A 21,200-nucleotide genomic window follows, 5' to 3' on the forward strand; every position below is an offset into this window, starting at 1 on the left:
GCCATTTTGCTTCCCATTGCAGTCCCAGTCTCCTGTAGATATATCTTATTGTCAAATGCAAAGTAATTATGGGCGAGGATGAATTTTGTAAGCTTCACTACAGAATCGGCATCAGTTCCTGTATTTTCCAGGAAGACTTTGCAGGCATTCAATCGATCCTGGTGTGGAATATTAGAGTACAAGGATTCCACATCCATAGTGGCAAGGATGGTTGCCTGTGGTAGAGAACCTATTGCTGATAGTTTTCTCAATAGGTCAGTAGTGTCCAGGATGTATCCCTTACCAAGGGTTTAAGGATACCCTCTAGCCATCCAGAGACCTGTTCAGTGAGGGTGCCCACACATGAAATGATGGGTCTTCCTGGATTTCCAGATTTGTGAATTTTGGGAAGCATGTAGAATGTGCCTATTCTTGGACTTCCCGGTATCAGTTCATCAGCTGTTGACGATATGTCAGGCAGACAAGAGACCAACTTCTTTTTTTTTTTTTTTTTAAATCAGATACATTTTTATTGCATTTTAAAACTTTCATAAACATAATAAAAAATTGTGAGGATAGTCCTCACACATACCCCTCTCATCCTCTTCCGGTCGACAGTCTCACCCCTCCACTCTCTACATCCCTCTTTATTCACATAATGACCTGCCCTCCTTATTTCTCAGCCTCTGCGGTCTTTCCTTTCCTACCTATAGTCTAAATATCCTATCTTTCAGATGATCAAATGACGCTAATCCTGGAAAGTCCAGCCACTTGCTCCAGATCTTCTCATATTGAGTTCTCCTTCCCCTTTTAATATAAACATTTTTCTCCATATAAATAATATAATTCACTTTTTCAACAAATTCCTTACGTGTCGGTGCTTTTTCAGATAGCCAATACAAGGCAATTAGTTTCCTTGCTGCATACAACAATTGTGCCACTGCCAGCTTCTCATGTTCATCCACCCCCACTTCATCCACTTAGCCCAGCACACACACCAGCGGGTTTCTGGGTAGGTCCACTTGCATCACTGATTGAATTTAACACTGTGATCCAGAACCCTTGTAAACACAGGCATTCCCACAACATGTGCATGATCCCTGCTTCTTCCAAGGTACATTTTGGACACTTGGAATCTGTTCTCACTCCCACTTTCTTCATCCACACGGGGGTTCTATATACTCTGTATATAACATATAATTGCGATAGCCGTTTTGCCTCGCTCAGAGATATTTTGATGACATATTGCAAAATAGACTCCCATTTCTCCTCCCCAATTTCTCCCAAATCTTCCACCCACCTTGCATATGCCCCAATTTGTTGCCTCCCAACCAACATGGACAGAAGTCCCCCGTAGACCATCGATATACATCCTGACGTCCCTCTCTGCGTCCCTAATATATTAATTACACTATCTGATTGTATAACAATTGGTGTTATTCTGTTCTGCGATTCACATGCGTGACGTAGCTGCAAGTATTTATAAAACATAGGAATGGGGGGCGAGGGTATTCACTTTATAGAAGGGGAATGTAGTGCAGATAGTGACCAGGGCACAAGTAATGAAATTGGGGGTGGTACGGGGGGAAGGGTTAGGACAGTTAATACAGTAAGCAGGAATACAGGTACAGAGTCATACGTAACGTGCATGTACACTAATGCCCGAAGCCTCACAAATAAGGTGGAGGAATTAGAATTAATATTGTTGGAAGAAAATTATGATATAGTGGGGATATCAGAGACATGGCTGGATGAGAGCTATGACTGGGCTGTTAATTTACAGGGTTATAGCCTATTCAGGAATGACCGTACAAATAAGCGAGGGGGAGGTGTGTGTCTATATGTAAAATCATCCTTAAAACCCATCCTGCGTGACAACATATGTGAGGGTACTGAGAATGTAGAGTCCCTATGGGTGGAGATAAGGGGTGGGAGAATGAATAATAAAATACTGATAGGGGTATGTTATAAGACGCCGAATATTATGGAAGAGGTAGAGAATCTCCTCATAAAGCAAATTGATAAAGCAGCGAGTCTTGGAGAGGTAATTATTATGGGGGACTTTAACTATCCTGATATAAATTGGGGAACAGAAACTTGCAGTTCCAGCAAAGGAAATAGATTTTTGATAACAATGAAAGATAATTACCTTTCACAAATGGTACAGGACCCCACAAGAGGGGGAGCACTACTAGACCTTGTACTAACCAATAGGCCAGACCGCATATCAAATATACAAGTTGGGGGTTACTTGGGGAATAGTGATCACAAAATAATAAGTTTTCATGTATTCTTTAGTAAGATGTCTAGTAGAGGGGCTACAAGGACACTAAACTTCAGGAAAGCAAATTTTAAACGGTTGAGAGATGTTCTTAGTGCAATAAACTGGGATGATGTACTAAGTAATAAAAGTACACAAAGCAAATGGGAGACTTTTATGAGCATCCTGAATAGGGCTTGTGCAGAAAATATACCCTATGGGAACAAACATGCTAGAAATAGGAGGAAACCCCTATGGCTAAATAGAGCTGTAAGGGAAGCAATAAAAGAAAAACAGCCTTAAAAGAATTAAAGAGGGTAGGTAGTGATGAGGCATTATATAATTATAGAAAATTAAATAAAATATGTAAAAAGCAAATTAAGTTAGCTAAGTTTGAGACAGAGAGACTCATTGCGAGAGAAAGTAAAAATAATCCTAAAATATTCTTTAACTACATAAACAGTAAAAAACTGAAAAGCGATAGTGTTGACCCCCTTAAAAATAGTCTTGGTGAAATGGTGGAAGGGGATGAGGGTAAAGCCAACCTGCTGAATGACTTTTTTTCTACGGTTTTTATACAAGAAAATGCCATGGCAGATGACATGACCAGTGATACCATAAATTCACCCTTGAATATTACCTGCTTAACCCAGCAGGAAGTACGCCGCCGCCTCGAAATCACTAAGGTTGACAAATCTCCGGGCCCGGATGGCATACACCCCAGAGTACTACAGGAATTGAGTTCTGTGATAGATAGACCATTATTTTTAATCTTCTCAGATTCCATAATAACAGGGTCGGTACCGCAGGACTGGCGCATAGCAAATGTGGTGCCAATATTCAAAAAGGGGACAAAAACTGAGCCGGGAAATTATAGGCCGGTAAGTTTAACCTCTACGGTTGGTAAAATCCTTGAGGGATTCTTGAGAGATGCTATACTGGAGTATCTCAAGAAAAATAACCTTATGACAGAGTATCAACATGGGTTTATGAGGGATCGATCCTGTCAAACTAATTTGATCAGTTTCTATGAAGAGGTAAGTTCAAGTCTGGACCAGGGAAATGCAGTGGATGTTGTGTATATGGACTTTTCAAAAGCTTTTGATACGGTGCCACACAAAAGGTTGGTACATAAAATGAGAATAATGGGGATAGGGGAAAATATGTGTAACTGGGTTAAAAACTGGCTCAGTGATAGGAAACAAAGGGTGGTTATTAATGGTACGTACTCGGACTGGGTCTCAGTTCATAGTGGGGTACCACAGGGGTCAGTATTGGGCCCGCTTCTTTTCAACATATTTATAAATGACCTTGTTGGGGGCATGCGGAGTAGAATTTCAATATTTGCAGATGATACTAAACTCTGCAGGGTAATCAATACAGAGGAGGATAATTTTATATTACAGGGAGATTTATGTAAATTGGAGGATTGGGCTGAGAAGTGGCAATTGAAGTTTAATGTAGATAAATGTAAGGTCATGCACTTGGGTAGAGGAAATAACATTTATGATTATGTACTTAATTGTAGAACACTGGGTAAAACAGACACAGAAAAAGACTTGGGTGTATGGGTGGATGGTAAACTTCACTTTAGTGGACAGTGTCAGGCAGCTGCTGCCAGGGCTAATAAAATAATGGGATGTATTAAAAGAGGTATAAGTGTTCATGAAAAAAATGTACTTCTACCTCTGTACAAGTCACTAGTGCGACCGCACTTAGAATACTGTGTACAATTCTGGTCACCGATATATAAGAAGGACATAGCTGAACTGGAGAGGGTGCAGAGAAGAGCGACCAAGATTATTAGAGGAATGGGTGGGCTGCAATACCAAGACAGGTTATTAAACTTGGGGTTATTTAGTTTGGAAAAACGAAGGCTTAGGGGGGATCTAATCACAATGTATAAATATATGAGGGGACAGTACAGAGACCTTTCCAAAGATCTTTTTACACCTAGGCCTGCGACTGGAACACGGGGGCATCCGCTACGTCTTGAGGAAAGAAGGTTTAATCATAATCACAGACGAGGATTCTTTACTGTACGAGCAGTGAGACTATGGAACTCTCTGCCGCATGATGTTGTAATGAGTGATTCACTACTAACATTTAAGCAGAGCCTGGATGCGTTTCTTGAAAAATGTAATATTACCAGTTATGTATATTAGATTTTATGACAGGGTATTGATCCAGGGAACTAGTCTGATTGCCGGATGTGGAGTCAGGAAGGAAATTTTTTCCCCATTGGAACTTGTTTGCCACATTGGGGTTTTTTTTTTGCCTTCCTCTGGATCAACATGTTAGGCTACGGGTTGAACTAGATGGACTTAGAGTCTCCCTTCAACCTTAAAAACTATGATACTATGATACTATGATACTATGTCCCAGTGGGAAGTCTTTTAGCAGTACTTCAAAAGTCTTAAATATGTTTCCATCCATCACTTGGGAGAGGTACCAGATACCAATTCTCCTCCATTGCCCAAATTCTTTAAGGGATAAAAATTCCGGAATGTTTATCCCTTAAAGAATTTGGGCAATGGAGGAGAATTGGTATCTGGTACCTCTCCCAAGTGATGGATGGAAACATATTTAAGACTTTTGAAGTACTGCTAAAAGACTTCCCACTGGGACATAGTATGTTTTATAAATACTTGCAGCTACGTCACGCATGTGAATCGCAGAACAGAATAACACCAATTGTTATACAATCAGATAGTGTAATTAATATATTAGGGACGCAGAGAGGGACGTCAGGATGTATATCGATGGTCTACGGGGGACTTCTGTCCATGTTGGTTGGGAGGCAACAAATTGGGGCATATGCAAGGTGGGTGGAAGATTTGGGAGAAATTGGGGAGGAGAAATGGGAGTCTATTTTGCAATATGTCATCAAAATATCTCTGAGCGAGGCAAAACGGCTATCGCAATTATATGTTATATACAGAGTATATAGAACCCCCGTGTGGATGAAGAAAGTGGGAGTGAGAACAGATTCCAAGTGTCCAAAATGTACCTTGGAAGAAGCAGGGATCATGCACATGTTGTGGGAATGCCTGTGTTTACAAGGGTTCTGGATCACAGTGTTAAATTCAATCAGTGATGCAAGTGGCCCTACCCAGAAACCCGCTGGTGTGTGTGCTGGGCTAAGTGGATGAAGTGGGGGTGGATGAACATGAGAAGCTGGCAGTGGCACAATTGTTGTATGCAGCAAGGAAACTAATTGCCTTGTATTGGCTATCTGAAAAAGCACCGACACGTAAGGAATTTGTTGAAAAAGTGAATTATATTATTTATATGGAGAAAAATGTTTATATTAAAAGGGGAAGGAGAACTCAATATGAGAAGATCTGGAGCAAGTGGCTGGACTTTCCAGGATTAGCGTCATTTGATCATCTGAAAGATAGGATATTTAGACTATAGGTAGGAAAGGAAAGACCGCAGAGGCTGAGAAATAAGGAGGGCAGGTCATTATGTGAATAAAGAGGGATGTAGAGAGTGGAGGGGTGAGACTGTCGACCGGAAGAGGATGAGAGGGGTATGTGTGAGGACTATCCTCACAATTTTTTATTATGTTTATGAAAGTTTTAAAATGCAATAAAAATGTATCTGATTTAAAAAAAAAAAAAAAAAAGAAGTTGGTCTCTTGTCTGCCTGACATATCGTCAACAGCTGATGAACTGATACCGGGAAGTCCAAGAATAGGCACATTCTACATGCTTCCCAAAATTCACAAATCTGGAAATCCAGGAAGACCCATCATTTCATGTGTGGGCACCCTCACTGAACAGGTCTCTGGATGGCTAGAGGGTATCCTTAAACCCTTGGTAAGGGATACATCCTGGACACTACTGACCTATTGAGAAAACTATCAGCAATAGGTTCTCTACCACAGGCAACCATCCTTGCCACTATGGATGTGGAATCCTTGTACTCTAATATTCCACACCAGGATCGATTGAATGCCTGCAAAGTCTTCCTGGAAAATACAGGAACTGATGCCGATTCTGTAGTGAAGCTTACAAAATTCATCCTCGCCCATAATTACTTTGCATTTGACAATAAGATATATCTACAGGAGACTGGGACTGCAATGGGAAGCAAAATGGCACCACAATATGCAAATCTTTTCATGGCCAAGCTTGAGAGTGACTTTTTATCCTCTTGTCCTATCAGGTCTCTGGCCTACTACCATTACATTAACAATATTTTAATCATCTGGACAGAGTCTGAGGAGCAGCTGAAGACCTTCCATGAACACTTTAATCCGTTTCATCCCACCATCAACCTAACACTCTACTCCTGCACTGAAATCAACTTCTTGGACACCATCCTTAAACTACGGAACAATGAAATATAGACATCCCTGTACAAGAAGCCAATTGACCGTCCAACATACCTGAAATGGGACCGTTTTCATCGAAAACACACAAACTATTGTATACAGCCAGGCTATCCGGTACAATCGGATATGTTCCAACAGTACAGATAGAGACAATCACCTTGAGGGCCTCAGAAAGACCTTTCTGAATCAAGGCTACCACCCAAGAACAATTGAAGACCAGATTACAAGAGCCACGAGAATATCAAGAAACAATCTCCTACATTATAAAACTAAAGAAGAAAACAACCGGGTCCCTCTTGCAATCACAATCCACATCTGGAGGTGTTAAGAGGAGCTACACGGAAACTACAACCATTACTGCAAAAAGATGCCCGGTTAAAATCTATTTTTCCAGCCCCCCCACTTCTGTGTTTTAGACAGCCCCCAAATCGAAGAAGCTTCATTGTCAGAAGCTCCCTGTCCTCTCCAACAACAACAAGAACACTTCCCTTCAACCAGAAAAAAATGTAAGACCTGTCCATTTATATTGACAACGGACAAGATAAAGATTCCCAGATCACATCAGGACTACAAGATCCCAGGTACCTTCAGCTGCACCACAACCAATGTGGTGTACTTAATTATATGTACTAAATGTCCAACTGGGGTCTGTATGTAGGGGAGACCGGACAACAGCTCAGGAAGAGGATGAATTCTCACCGCCACACAATTAGAGAAAAAAGGATAGATCTACCTGTGGCCAAACATTTTTGTAACCCAGACCACAGCATCATGGACATGAAATTGCTGGTATTGAAAGGTAAATTCAAGTCCCAGAGCGATAGGAGACTATGGGAGTACAAACTTATGATTTAACCCCTTAGTGACGGAGCTAATTTTCACCTTAATGACCAGACCAAATTTTGCAATTCTGACCAGTGTCACTTCATGAGGTTATAACTCTGGAACGCTTCAACGGAGCCCGGTGATTCTGAGATTGTTTTTTCGTCACATATTGGACTTCATGTTGGTACCAAATGTAGGACAATATTTTTTGCGTTTATTTATGAAAAAAATTGAATTTTGGCAAAAATTTTGAAAAATTTAGCAATTTTCAACTTTTGAATTTTTATACCGTTAAACCAGAGATTTCTGTGACACAAAATAGTTAATAAATAACATTTCCCACATGTCTACTTTACATGAGCACAATTTTGGAAACAAATTTTTTTTTTTGTTAGGAAGTTAGAAGAGTTCAAAGTTTATCAGCGATTTCTCATTTTTACATCAAAATTTACAAAACCATTTTTTAGGGACCACATCATATTTGAAGTGACTTCGATAGGCCTAGATGACAGAAAATACCCAAAGTGACACCATTCTAAAAACTTCACCCCCCAAAGTACTCAAAACCACATTCAAGAAGTTTATTAACCCTTCAGGTGCTTCACATGAACAAAAGCAATGTGGAATGAAAAAAAAGCAAAAATTAAATTTTACCTAAAAATGTTGCTCTAACCCAAATTTATTCACATTTAGAAGAAATAACAGAACAAAATGGACCACAAAACTTGTTCCCCACTTTATGAACGCACTGATACCCCACATGTGGTCAGAAACCTCTGTTTGGACAAATGGGAGGGCTCGGAACAGAAGGAGCAATATTTGAATTTTGGAAAGCAAATTTGGCTGAAATAGATTGCGGGCACCATGTTGCATTTACAGGTCCGCTAAGGTACCTAAACAGAAGAAACCCCTCACAAGTGACGCCATTTGGAAACTAGACCCCTCAAGGCTTCTATCTAGGGGTATAGTGAGCATTTTGGATCCACAGGGACTTCACAGATTTTGTTAACGTTACGTTGTCATATTGAAAATTTTAATAATTTTCTCAAAAATGTTGCTTTAGCATCAATTTTCTCACTTTTTCAAGAGGTAATTCCAAAAATTTGACCTCAAGGTTTGTTACCCACTTTTTTATGAGCGCGGTGATACCTCACATGTGGTCTGAAACCTTTGTGTGGACAAATGGGAGGGCTTGGAACGGAAGGAACAATATTTGAATTTTGGAAAGGAAATTTGGCTGAAAAAGATTGCGGGCACCATGTCGCATTTGGAGGTCCCCTAAGGTACCTACACAGCAGAAACCCCACACAAGTGACCCCATTTTGGAAACTAGGCCCCTCAAGGAATTTATCTAGATGTTTGGTGAGTACCCTGAACCCCCAGGTGCTTCACAGAATTTTATAACGTTGAACCATAAAAATAAAAAAATAAAATTTTACCACAAAATTGTTATTTCAACCAGGTAGCTTTTTTGTTCACAAGGGTAACAGGAAAAAAGTCACCATGAAATGTATTGTGCAATTTCTCCTGAGTTTGGCGATACCTTATATGTGGTGGAAATCAACTGTTTGGGCACACGGCGGGGCTCGGAAGGGAAGGACTGCCATTTGACTGCAAAATTGTCTGGAATCAATAGCGGACACCATGTTGCATTAGGAGAGCCCCTGAGGTGCCTATACAGTGAAGCTCCTCAACATGTGGCCACATTTCGGAAAATAGACCCCACAAGGAATTTATCTAGATGTTTGGTGAGTACCCTGAACCCCAGGTGCTTCACAGAAGTTTATAAGGTTGAGCTGTGAAAAAAAAAATACATTTTTACCACAAAATTGTTACTTCAACCAGGTAGCTTTTTTTTTACAAGTGTAAAAGGAAAAAATTCAGCATAAAATTTATTGTGCAATTTCTCCTGAGTATGCTGATACCTTATGTGTGGTGGAAATCAACTGTTTGGGTGCACAGCAGGGCTCGGAAGGGAAGGAGCGCCATTTGACTGCACAATTGGCTGGAATCATTAGCGGACGCTATGTTGCATTTGGAAAGCCCCTAAGGTACCTAAACAGTGGAGGTCCCCAACAAGTGACCCCATTCTGGAAACAAGACACTTCAAGGCTTTTATCTAGGTGTATATTGAGCAGTTTGAATCCAAGAGTACTTCACAGAATTTGATAAGCTTAGGTTGCCATATTGAAAATTTTCATTTTTTTCACAAAAATGTTGCTTTATTATCAAATTTCTTACTTTTTCAAGAGGCAACAACAAACCGTGGACCCAAGAGGTTGTTATCCAATGTCTTATGAGCACAGGGATACCCCACATGTGGCCAAAAACCTCTGTTTGGATAAATGGGACGGCTTGGAATGGAAGGAGCACCATTTGAATTCTGGAAAAGTTGAAATAAATTGCGGGCACCATGTCACATTAGCAGGCCCCTTGGGTACCTATACAGCAGAAACAGAGAACCGGAGGGTGCTCCGGGGGACCAGAGATCTCCGGTGTACCGGAGGAGGGGTCAGGGGGAGGACATTTCCCTCCGATCTGAAATGTTTCATCATTTCAGATCGGAGGGAAATGAATGCAGAGTCGGCGGCGGCGGCAGTTGTCGGCGCGCATCGGCGCCATTTTGGATGTCCGGTGGGGGTTGGGGTGGTGGGGGTTGATTTCTCCGGTACCGGGGGCTTTGGGGGCACTAGAGGATTATATTTCTTTATCATCTGACATGTTTGATCATGTCAGACGAGAAAGAAATCAGTATTATTTGCCATTTTTTTTTTTTTTTTTTATGTGTACGTCGGTATACGGTGTATACCGGCGATCACATTATCGGGGTCCAAAAAAACCACCCCGATTCATAATCTTGGGGGTCTCAGCTACCCCCGGTAGCTGAAACCCCCGAGATTTTTTGTCACTGGGGGGCGCTACAAGCTTTTTCCGGCCTGACGTCTCAAGACGTCGGAACAGAATAAGTACCCTGTTTTTCCGACGTCTTGAGACGTTAGGCCGTCGCTATGGGGTTAAAATATTTTTTATTTTGAAAATTTGTGGGGAAGTAGAAATTTGAAGGAGTTGTATTGTCATTGCATTAATCATTCTTATGTTCTATAATCTTACCATTTAAGTACTATAGAAATGGGAAAGGGAGTAAGGATAGGAAGAGGAGTATGGGGTTGAGGAGAGAAGTGAAATTTTTATTGGGGAAACTGGCAAGAGAGGGAAGGAAAAAGGGAGGGAAACTGGGAAAAGGAGAACATCTAATAAGTTGGTTGCAATATGAGAGAGAATATGAGGATTAAACATATACAACAGTTATAATTGAGAACTATGAAATATATCACATTTGTCAACGTCTAGAGGATTTCAGTATTATAAGAAAACCCGAGCTGAAGGCTAAATAATAAGATGAACACAAAGACAACCACATGTTAGAATTCAATTAGTAGGATCATCTGATCTCATGTAACGCCTTGGTGATATTGATTCCATGGATTCCACTGACGGAAATATGTAGGGAAATTATTGTTAATAGTGGCATAATGTTTCTCAAAATTGTTGTGTTGGGCTAATGCTTCAATAAGTTGTGTAATAGATGGAGGGAGGGGATTTTTCCAGTTGGCTGCAAAAAGGGATCTGGTGGTGAGGAAGATGTGGATAATAAATTTGAAGGATGGATCAATCTGGTCAAGGTCTAGAGAGAGGAGAGCTAATTGGGGGTAATAACTATGTTGGAATGGGTGATTTGATTAATTAGTTTGGATATTTCTATCCAGAGGTGTTTTAACCCCTTCACCCCCGGCCACTAAAACACCCTAATGACCGGGCCATTTTTTGCAATTCTGACCAGTGTCACTTTGACAGGTTATAACTCTGGAACGCTTCAACGGATCCTGGCGATTCTGAGATTGTTTTTTCGTGACATATTGTACTTCATGTCAGTGGTAAATTTAAACCGATAATTTTTGCGTTTATTTGTGAAAATTTTGGAAATTTTGCAAAAATTTTGAAAATTTCGCAATTTTCAAACTTTGAAAATTTATGCCCATAAATCTGAGAGATATGTCACACATAATAGTTACTAAATAAACTTTCCCACTTGTATACTTTACATCAGCGCAATTTTCAAAACAAATTTTTTTTTCGTTAGGAAGTTAGAAGGGGTCAAAGGTCATCAGCGATTTCTCATTTTTCCAACAAAATTTAGAAAATAATTTTTTTTAGGGACCACATCACATTTGAAGTGACTTTGAGAGACCTAGGTGACAGAAAATACCTAAAAGTGACCCCATTCTAAAAACTGCACTCCTCACTCTGCTCAAAACCACATCCAAGAAGTTTATTAACCCTTTAGGTGCTTCACAGGAACCAAAGCAATGTTGAAGGAAAAAATTAAAATTTTACTTTTTAACACAAAAATGTTACTTTAGCCATAAAATTTTCATTTTCACAAGGGTGAAAAGAGAAAGTGCACCCTACAATTTATTGTGCATTTTCTTCTGAGTACGCTGATACCCCATATGTGGTAAAAATCAATTGTTTGGGCGCACAGCGGAGCTCGGAAGGGAAGGCGCGCCATTTGAATTTTTGAGTGCAAAATTAGCTGCACTCATTAGCGGACGCCATGTCGGGTTTGAAGACCCCCTGAGGTGCCTAAACAATGGAGCTCCCCCACAAGTGACCCCATTTTGGAAACTAGAACCCTCAAATAATTTTTCTAGATGTTTGGTGAGCACTTTGAACACCTGGGGGCTTCACAGAAGTTTATAACGTTGAACCGTGAAAAGAAAAAAAATTTTTTTTACCACAAAACGGTTGCTTCAACTAGGTAGCTTTTTTTTTCTACAAGGGTATCAGGAAAAAATGCACCATAAAATGTATTGTGCATTTTCTCCTGAGTACGCAGAAACCTCATATGTGGTGGAAATCAAATGTTTGGACACAAGGCAGTGCTCGGAAGGCAAGGAGCGCCATTTGAATTTTTGAGTGCAAAATTAGCTGCACTCATTAGCGGACGCCATGTCGGGTTTGAAGACCCCCTGAGGTGCCTAAACAATGGAGCTCCCCCACAAATGACCCCATTTTGGAAACTAGAGCCCTCAAATATTTTTTCTACATGTTTGGTGAGCACTTTGAACACCTGGGGGCTTCACAGAAGTTTATAACGTTGAGCTATGAAAAGAAAAAACATTTTTTTTACCACAAAACTGTTGCTTCAACTAGGTAGCTTTTTTTTCACAAGGGTATTAGCAAAAAAATCACCATAAAATTTATAGTGCATTTTTTCCTGAGTACGACTATACCTCATATCTGGTGGAAAGTAATTGTTTGGGCGCATGGCGGGGCTCAGAAGAGAAGGAGCGCCATTTGACAGCAAAATTGGTTGGAATCATTAGCGGACGCCATGTCACGTTTGGAGACCCCCTATGGTGCCTAAACAGTGGAGCTCCCCCACAAATTACCCCATTTCGGAACTAGACCCCTTTATCTAGGTGTTTGGTGAGCCCCTTGTACCCCCAGGGGCTCCACAGAAGTTGATAACGTTGAACCGTGAAAATTATTATTTTTTTTTAACCACAAAATTTTTGTATCAACCAGGTAGCTTTTTTTTTTTTTTACAACGGTACCAGGAAAAACTGTACCATAAAACATATTGTGCAATTTTTCCTGAGTACGCAGATACCTCATATGTGGTGGAAAGTAATTGTTTTGGCACATGGTGGGGTTCAGAAGAGAAGGAACGCCATTTGACTTTTCAAACGCACAGACGCAGTGCACTGATCGGCCGCTGCAGGACGCACGGTCGGATGAGATGCAAAAAGCGTTGGGGATACGGAAAAAAAAAAGGTCACGCCAAAAATTGAGCAGGGATGCAGATCCGTTATGTGCATCCCTGATCAGCACTTGGCGGGACGCACGGACGGATGCGATACAAAAAGCATCGCAAATACGGAAAAAAGTCACGCCAAAAATTGAGCAGGGATGCCGATCCGTTATGTGCATCCCTGATCAGCGCTTGGCGGGACGCACGGACGGATGCGATACAAAAAGCGTCGCAAATACGGAAAAAAGTCACGCCAAAAACTGACCACGGATGCAGTTCCGTTATCTGCATCCCTGATCAGCGCTCGGCGGGACGCACGGACGGGCGCGATACAAAAAGCGTCGCGAATACGGAAAAAAGTCACGCCAAAAATTGAGCAGGGATGCCGATCCGTTATCTGCATCCCTGATCAGCGCTTGGCGGGACGCACGGACGGATGAAGAAGGCAGTGAGATAGACAGCTTTACACCAGCAGCAGGCAGGACGTTGGACAGATCAGCAGAAGGACCCAGCGATGGAGGCAGATGTGATCGGGCCAGTGAAGACCTCGGATGACCCGTGAAGGCAGGTAAGAGGACGTCGGGGGGGGCGGAGGGGGATGGGGAGAGGGGGGGGGCGGAGGGGGATGGGGAGAGGGGGGAGCAGAGGGGGCGGAGAAGCAAAGGCAGAAGGAAGGAACCTTGGAAGCAGAATAGAGATGACAGAGGAGGCAGGCAGATCGCGTGGGTAGCAGATCGGGATGCCGGGGGGCAGATCGGGGCGTAGGGGGGCAGATCGGGGGGGTCACGGGCAGGGGCCTTCACGGGAGCGCGCAGGGGCCTTTACGGGAGCGGAATACTTACCATTGGAGCAGGAGCGGCGGTGACATCAGAGGCGGCGGCAGCAGCAGCGGTGGCGTGGTACCAAAAGTACCAGCCACTCCACACTGCAGACATGTTGGGGGAGGGTCCCCAGACCAGGACAGGCCTGGGGAGGGCGGCCACCCGCAGATCAGACCGCCCCACTGCACACTGATTGGAGCGATTGCGCGTCATAGCACGATCGCTCCAATCAGTGCTGCAGGGGCTGGGGGCGACATGTTAGAGATCCGGCTATGATCTGCTGTAGCTGCTACAATAGATCATAGCAGGATCTCACAGTATCGCACTAATTTGGGCATTATTTTTGCCGAAATTAGTGCGAACGATGTGGTTGGCGGTTCAGATTTGAACAGCCAATCACATCGATCGCCTATGGGGGGTGGCGATGCCACCCCCCCTGGGGTCAAGCAAAGGTCCCCTGCTGTAAGAAACAGCAGGGGACATCATTTGAAAGCCGTTGCTATGGCCACGGCAATCAAATGAAGTTTAGGCCATAAAATTACGTCCCTGGTCGTTAAGTCACGTTAAAATAGGACGTAATTTTACTGCCCGCGGTCGTGAAGGGGTTAATATTGGGCAATCCCAGAAAATGTGCAGTAGGCTACCGGAGCCGTTACAGTTCCTCCAGCATGAGGAGGAGTTGTTTTTATTAATTTGGTGGAGCCTGAGTGGAGTAAAATACCATCGGGTGAGAAGTTTGTAGTGGGATTCTAAAAGAGAAGAGCAAATAGTTGAGGAATTTGTTGCTTTTAAACCGATCTGCCAATTCTCTTCAGAAAAGGATTGTTTTAGGTCCTTCTCCCAATCCAGCATGTATTTCAGTTTCTCGAAATTTAGATCTATTAAATGTTGATATATTTTTTGTTTTTTCCAAATAGGCACACTATTTGGGTTGCAGAATAATGTATCAATTATCTCTGGGAGGGGATTGTTATTATTAAGGATTTTACGCAGGGATTCTCTGATGGAACTAAGAGTTTTAAAATCTGAGTCGGGTATTTTATGCTTAATTTTAATATCCAGAAAAGAGATGAAATCCAAACCATCATGAATGTCGCTTATTTTGTTTAGTTTTGAGTTGTGCCATGAGGTCGGTATCTTCTGGTTTGCGATAATAGCTAGGAAGTTGAGACTAAAGTTTCTAATTTGGTTATATTTGTTTATTTTAGGAGTTTTGTTAGCAAGGTGTTTCCATGCCTGTATAGAGGCCCTCAACGTGGGGGGGATCAGGTGAAGGGAGAGATGGGTTGAAAAGATGGGATAAAATAAGATGTTTAAGGGGACGATAGTTGTTAAAAAATAATTCCAAATCGACCCAGGGAAATGTGTATGAGTCTCCCACCCAACGTTGGCTTTGTTTGATTAAATTAGCATTGTAATATTCTAATAAACTTGGAACACCAATCCCACCCCTCACCTTATGTTTGGTTAGAATAGTTTTGGAGACCCTTGCCCTCTTACCACCCCAAATGAAGTCGTTTATTGTTTTTTGTAGCTTGTTTATGATCTTGATAGGGATATGGAGAGGGATGGATCTAAATAAGTAGAGTATTTTGGGTAGGATCATCATTTTAAGAGTAACTATTCTCCCCAGCCATGAGAGTTCTGATCTTAAGAAAGTTTTAAAGTCTATTGTAATGCTATTAATTAGTCGATCAGTGTTGACATCTACTATGTTCTGTACATTTTTGGTAATCTGTATTCCTAAATAAGTAATAGAGGTGTCTTCCCATGAAAAGGCAGAGCATGTCTTGATTAGACTAATAGTGTGGTCATCGAGGTGAAATTGGAGGATTTGGGATATTTTGGCGTTTAGTTTGTAATATGAGATTTTTGTGAAATTATCTAGGGCCTTAATCAATTCTAGAACAGAGGGAGCTGGGTCTGAAAGGGAGAGGATAATGTCATCTGCAAAAAGTCCAATTTTATGATGTTTGGTTTTTGTAGGGATGCCTTTGATTTTATCATTGGTTCTGATAAGTTCAGCTAGGGGTTCAATTGCGAGGACAAACAGGAGAGGGGAGAGAGGACAGCCTTGGCGGGTACCGTTGGTGATACCAAAGGGGGCAGATAACTGGTTATTGGCATATACTCTTGCAGACGGTTTAGAGTATAATGCCATAACCGTATTGATAACACTGTCCTCGAAGCCAAATTTGGACAGAGTCGCCCTCAGATACTGCCAGTTTATGCGATCAAATGCCTTTTCAGCATCTAGCGCCAGCAGTATGGATGGCGTTTTGCTTTTTTCCATCTGATGAACAAGGTTGATAGTCCTCCTTGTTCCATCGGAGGTTTGCCTCCCTTCGACAAAACCAAGTTGATCTTTATCAATAATTTCTGGAATCAACTTTTTGAGTCTGTACAAACTTATGATGACCTTTGACACATTCAGAGCAGGAATGAATGTGTCTCATGGATTCATGTCTTTTTACATCAATTAAGAGATGTACTCCTCAGACCATCCAGGGGCATCACAGCCCTGGACCAGACCTCAATCAGAGGTCAATAAAACTTTCACACTGAACTGCAACAATATTTATGGCTACAGCAGTTTGTCCTCTTGCCATAGTGATAGTTCTGCTTCACATAACTTATTTTATTTACTGCCTCATTCTATGTCCTGTCCTGTTGTGTATAAATATGTGACTCTTCAGATTTTGTGTTATATTGAGCCTGAAGAAGAGACCTGAGTAGTCTCGAAAGCTTGCTATTCTTACCATCTTTTCAGTTAGCCATTAAAAGGTATCAAGCACTGAGGACTTCAGTTCTTTTAAACAATTTTTTTTCTCTACTGGCTAACACGGTATAAAGATCTATTTTACCTGTACATAAACGAAGACTCTCACTTTGCAAATATCTCTAAAGCAGTAATGCAATGCCTATGTCGTTTTACTTATTTTTCTCATTACCTATGTATTAATCCCTTTTTTTCTAATATTTCTACAGCAGTAATGCAATGCCAAAGTATCCTTATATTATTGAGTGCCACTGGATATGCTTTTGTAGATATGTTTTATTGAATGTTGTTTTGAGCACTTTGAAGGGTGCAGTTTTTAAAATGATGTCATTTTGGGTATTTACTGTCACATAGGCCTTTTAAAGTAGAACATTACACACTTTGGAATTTGTATGAATTTATGTGTGTCTGTGTATGTTTGAGGTTATAGTATTAAAAGCTTATAACTTCAATTTTATTTATGGCAGATGACGGTACAAGGAGTTCCACACAGAATTCTAAGGGAAGTGAAAGTAACAAAGAAGCGAAGCCATATTCATGTTCAGAATGTGAAAAATGTTTTACTCAGAAATCAAAACTCATTAGACATGAGAGAAATCACACAGGAGAGAAGCCATATTCATGTTCAAAATGTGGGAAATGTTTTGCTCAGAAATCAAATCTTGTTACACATGAGAGAATTCACACAGGAGAGAAGCCATATTCATGTTCAGAATGTGGGAAATGTTTTGATCGGAAATCAAATCTTATTACACATGAGAGAATTCACACAGGAGAGAAGCCATATTCATGTTCAGAATGTGGGAAATGTTTTGATCGGAAATCAAATCTTATTTCACATGAGAGAATTCACACAGGAGAGAAGCCATATTCATGTGCAGAATGTGAGAAATGTTTTGCTGTCAAATCAGGTCTTATTACACATGAGAGAATTCACACAGGAGTGAAACCATATTCATGTTCAGAATGTGGAAAATGTTTTGCTTTAAAACCAAATCTTGTTAAACATTTGAGAATTCACACAGGAGAGAAACCATATTCATGTTCAGAATGTGAGCAATGTTTTGCTCATAAATTAGCTCTCATTACACATGAGAGAAATCACACAGGAGAGAAGCCATATTCATGTTCAGAATGTGGGAAATATTTTGCTCAGAAATCAGATCTTGTTACACATGAGAGAATTCACACAGGAGTGAAGCCATATTCATGTTCAGAATGTGGGAATTGTTTTTATCGGAAATCAAATCTTATTACACATGAGAGAATTCACACAGGAGAGAAGCCATATTCATGTTCAGAATGTGGGAAATGTTTTGCTAAGAAATCAGATCGTGTTAAACATGAGAGAATTCACACAGGAGAGAAGCCATATTCATGTGCAGAATGTGGGAAATGTTTTGATCGGAAATCAAATCTTATTACACATGAGAGAATACACACAGGAGAGAAGCCATATTCATGTTCAAAATGTGGGAAATGTTTTGCTCAGAAATCAGATCTTGTTAAACATGAGAGAATTCACACAGGAGAGAAGCCATATTCATGTGCAGAATGTGAGAAATGTTTTGCTGTCAAATCAGATCTTATTACACATGAGAGAATTCACACAGGAGTGAAACCATATTCATGTTCAGAATGTGGAAAATGTTTTGCTTTAAAACCAAATCTTGTTAAACATGAGAGAATTCACACAGGAGTGAAGCCATATTCATGTTCAGAATGTGGGAAATGTTTTGCTTGGAAATTACTTCTTATTAGACATGAGAGAATTCACACAGGAGTGAAGCCATAGTCATGAATAGATTGTCTGTTTTAGTAAATAGTAAAAGTCTATTAATATCTGTTAATAAAGAGTTCATTTGATGTCATTACGGTTGTGTACTTTTTCTAATGGATCATTTAAAAATAAAATAAAAAATAAATCTTTATTTTTATATAGCGCTAACATATTCCGCAGCGCTTTCCATACATCAGGCACACTGTCCCCATTGGGGCTCCCAATCTAAGGTCCCTCTCTGTATGTCTTTGGAATGTGGGAGGAAACTGGAGTACCCGGAGGAAACCCACGCAAACATGGGGAGAACATACAAACTCCTTGCAGTTGTTGTCCTTGGTGGGATTCGAACCCAGGACCCCAGCGCTGCAAGACTGCAGTGCTAACCACTGAGACACCGTGCCGCCCGTTTACAAATCATTCTTCTTTTTACACACTTTTAATTTGATGGAGAAATTTATTTTTTTTTGTTATAGCCAAGCTGTACGCTTTATTCATCCATTTGTATATTGCTTGAATGAGAGCAGAATCCATTTTTTTTAAATCTACACTCCATTTTGTCTTTGTGTAAGAGCCAGTACTGTGTCCCCCCCTGGTGTAAAGGCCCAGTCACACTAAGCAACATCGCTAGCAACATCGCTGCTAACGAACAACCTTTGTGACGTAACAGCAATGTTGCTAGTGATGTCGCTGTATGTGACATCCATCAACAACCCGGCCCCTGCTGTGAGGTCGTTGGTTGTTGCTGAATGTCCTGGGCCATTTTTTAGTTGTTGCTCTCCCGCTGTGAAGCACACATCGTTGTGTGTGACAGCGACCGAGCAACAACTGAATGTGCAGTGAGGAGGAGCCGGCTTCTGCAGACGCTGGTAACCACAGTAAACATCGGGTAACCAAGAAGCCCTTACCATGGTTACCCGATATTTACCTTCGTTACCAGCCTCCGCTGCTCTCAGCTGTCAGTGCCGGCTCCTGCTCTGTGCACATGTAGCTGCAGTACACATCGGGTAATTAACCCCATGTGTACTGTAGCTAGGAGAGCAGGGAGCCAGCGCTAAGCAGTGTGCGCTGCTCCCTGCTCTCTGCACATGTAGCTGCAGTACACATTGGGTAATTAACCCCATGTGTACTGTAGCTAGGAGAGCAGGGAGCCAGCGCTAAGCGGTGTGCGCTGGTAACCAAGGTAAATATCGGGTTGGTTACCCGATATTTACTTTAGTTACCAAGCGCAGCATCGCTTCCACACGGCGCTGGGGGCTGGTCACTGGTTGCTGGTGAGCTCACCAGCAACTCGTGTAGCCACGCTCCAGCGATCCCTGCCAGGTCAGGTTGCTGGTGGGATCGCTGGAGCGTCGCAGTGTGACATCTCACCAGCAACCTCCTAGCAACTTACCAGCGATCCCTATCAGGTTGGATCGTTGTTGGGATCGCTGGTAAGTTGTTTAGTGTGACTGGGCCTTTATATAAATGAGTGATGATGATGTAATCTTTGATTTGTTTGAGACAAAGGGAGAGCTACTTCTGATACTTTATTGTCTCAGAGGGGTGTCTTCTATACATACATACATGATCTTTATAATTTAATTAGGACCACTCACGCAAAATCTTATATGTCCCATGCTGAGTAGCAACAATAAATCTGGTGCCAGAACAGCTTTTTCTGAGAACCGCTGATCCAACCACCTTGCCTTCCTCAAATACAACTCAAGCTGTATCAAAAGGTAAGAAGCTTATTCTCACAATATTCGAATTTGATACGTGAACAATTTTGCAAATTTTCCCACCTACAAAGAATGGAGAGGGCTGTAACTTTTATTGTAGGTAACTTCAACTGTGACAGAATAAAGAAATAATACAGAAAATTACATTGCATGATCTTTAAATAATGAATTTAGATTTTATTACGTGAAATAAGTATTTGATACAATGGAAATACAGCACTTAGCAATTGGTACAGAAACCTTTGTTTGCAGTTAGGCTAGTTTCACACTTGCATTGAACGGCATCCGTTGCATTGCGTTGTGTGACGGATGCCTTGCAAATAGTGTGATAATAAAGGCAACGGATTCCTGTGAAATATCGCGTTGCGTTAACTTTTCTAGCCGAGAGAGAGCACCCCCATCATCACGGCACACGCAGGCACTACCGCACTCATCATCTCCGCACACGCAGGCACTATCTCATCCATCATCACCGCACACACACAGGCATTACCTCAGTGACGTCCCTGCTGACAGCGCGACTCAGTTCAGTTACTGCGTGGAGCTGACAGAGAGCGGTCGTGTTCTACGGCTGCTCCTGTCAGCTTCATGTAGCAGAGCTGGATGCGTCGCGGGACCTCGTGGATTACGCCGGAACTGGAGGGGTATTTGGGGATTTTAATAAAGTGGGGAAAGAGGGTGTTTTTTGCCTTTTATCCAAATAAAGTATTTTTTCGGGTTTATGTGTTTATTTACTTTCACTTACAGGCTAATTATGAAATGTGTCTCATAGACGCCTGCCATGATTAACCTAGGACTTAATGGCAGCTATGGGCTGCTGCCATTAACTCCTTATTACCCTGATTGCCACAGCACCAGGGCAATTCGTGATAAGCCGGGTAGAG

The 21,200-nt window shown here is 41.5% G+C and overlaps 1 protein-coding gene across 1 annotated transcript in view; it reads left to right on the forward strand.

Moving 5' to 3' along the window:
* The window catches only part of LOC142260445 (uncharacterized), a 56,562-nt gene extending 37,850 nt beyond the window's left edge, over window positions 1-18,712 (forward strand). The window contains exon 3 of the mRNA XM_075331922.1: window positions 17,286-18,712. Within this exon, the coding sequence (XP_075188037.1) occupies window positions 17,286-18,613 (1,328 nt within the window). The 3' untranslated portion in view covers window positions 18,614-18,712. The remainder of the gene's footprint in view (window positions 1-17,285) is intronic.
* Window positions 18,713-21,200: the final 2,488 nt, after the last annotated feature.

Source organism: Anomaloglossus baeobatrachus, unplaced genomic scaffold (assembly GCF_048569485.1).
Source record: "Anomaloglossus baeobatrachus isolate aAnoBae1 unplaced genomic scaffold, aAnoBae1.hap1 Scaffold_106, whole genome shotgun sequence".
Taxonomy (NCBI): Eukaryota; Metazoa; Chordata; class Amphibia; order Anura; family Aromobatidae; genus Anomaloglossus; species Anomaloglossus baeobatrachus.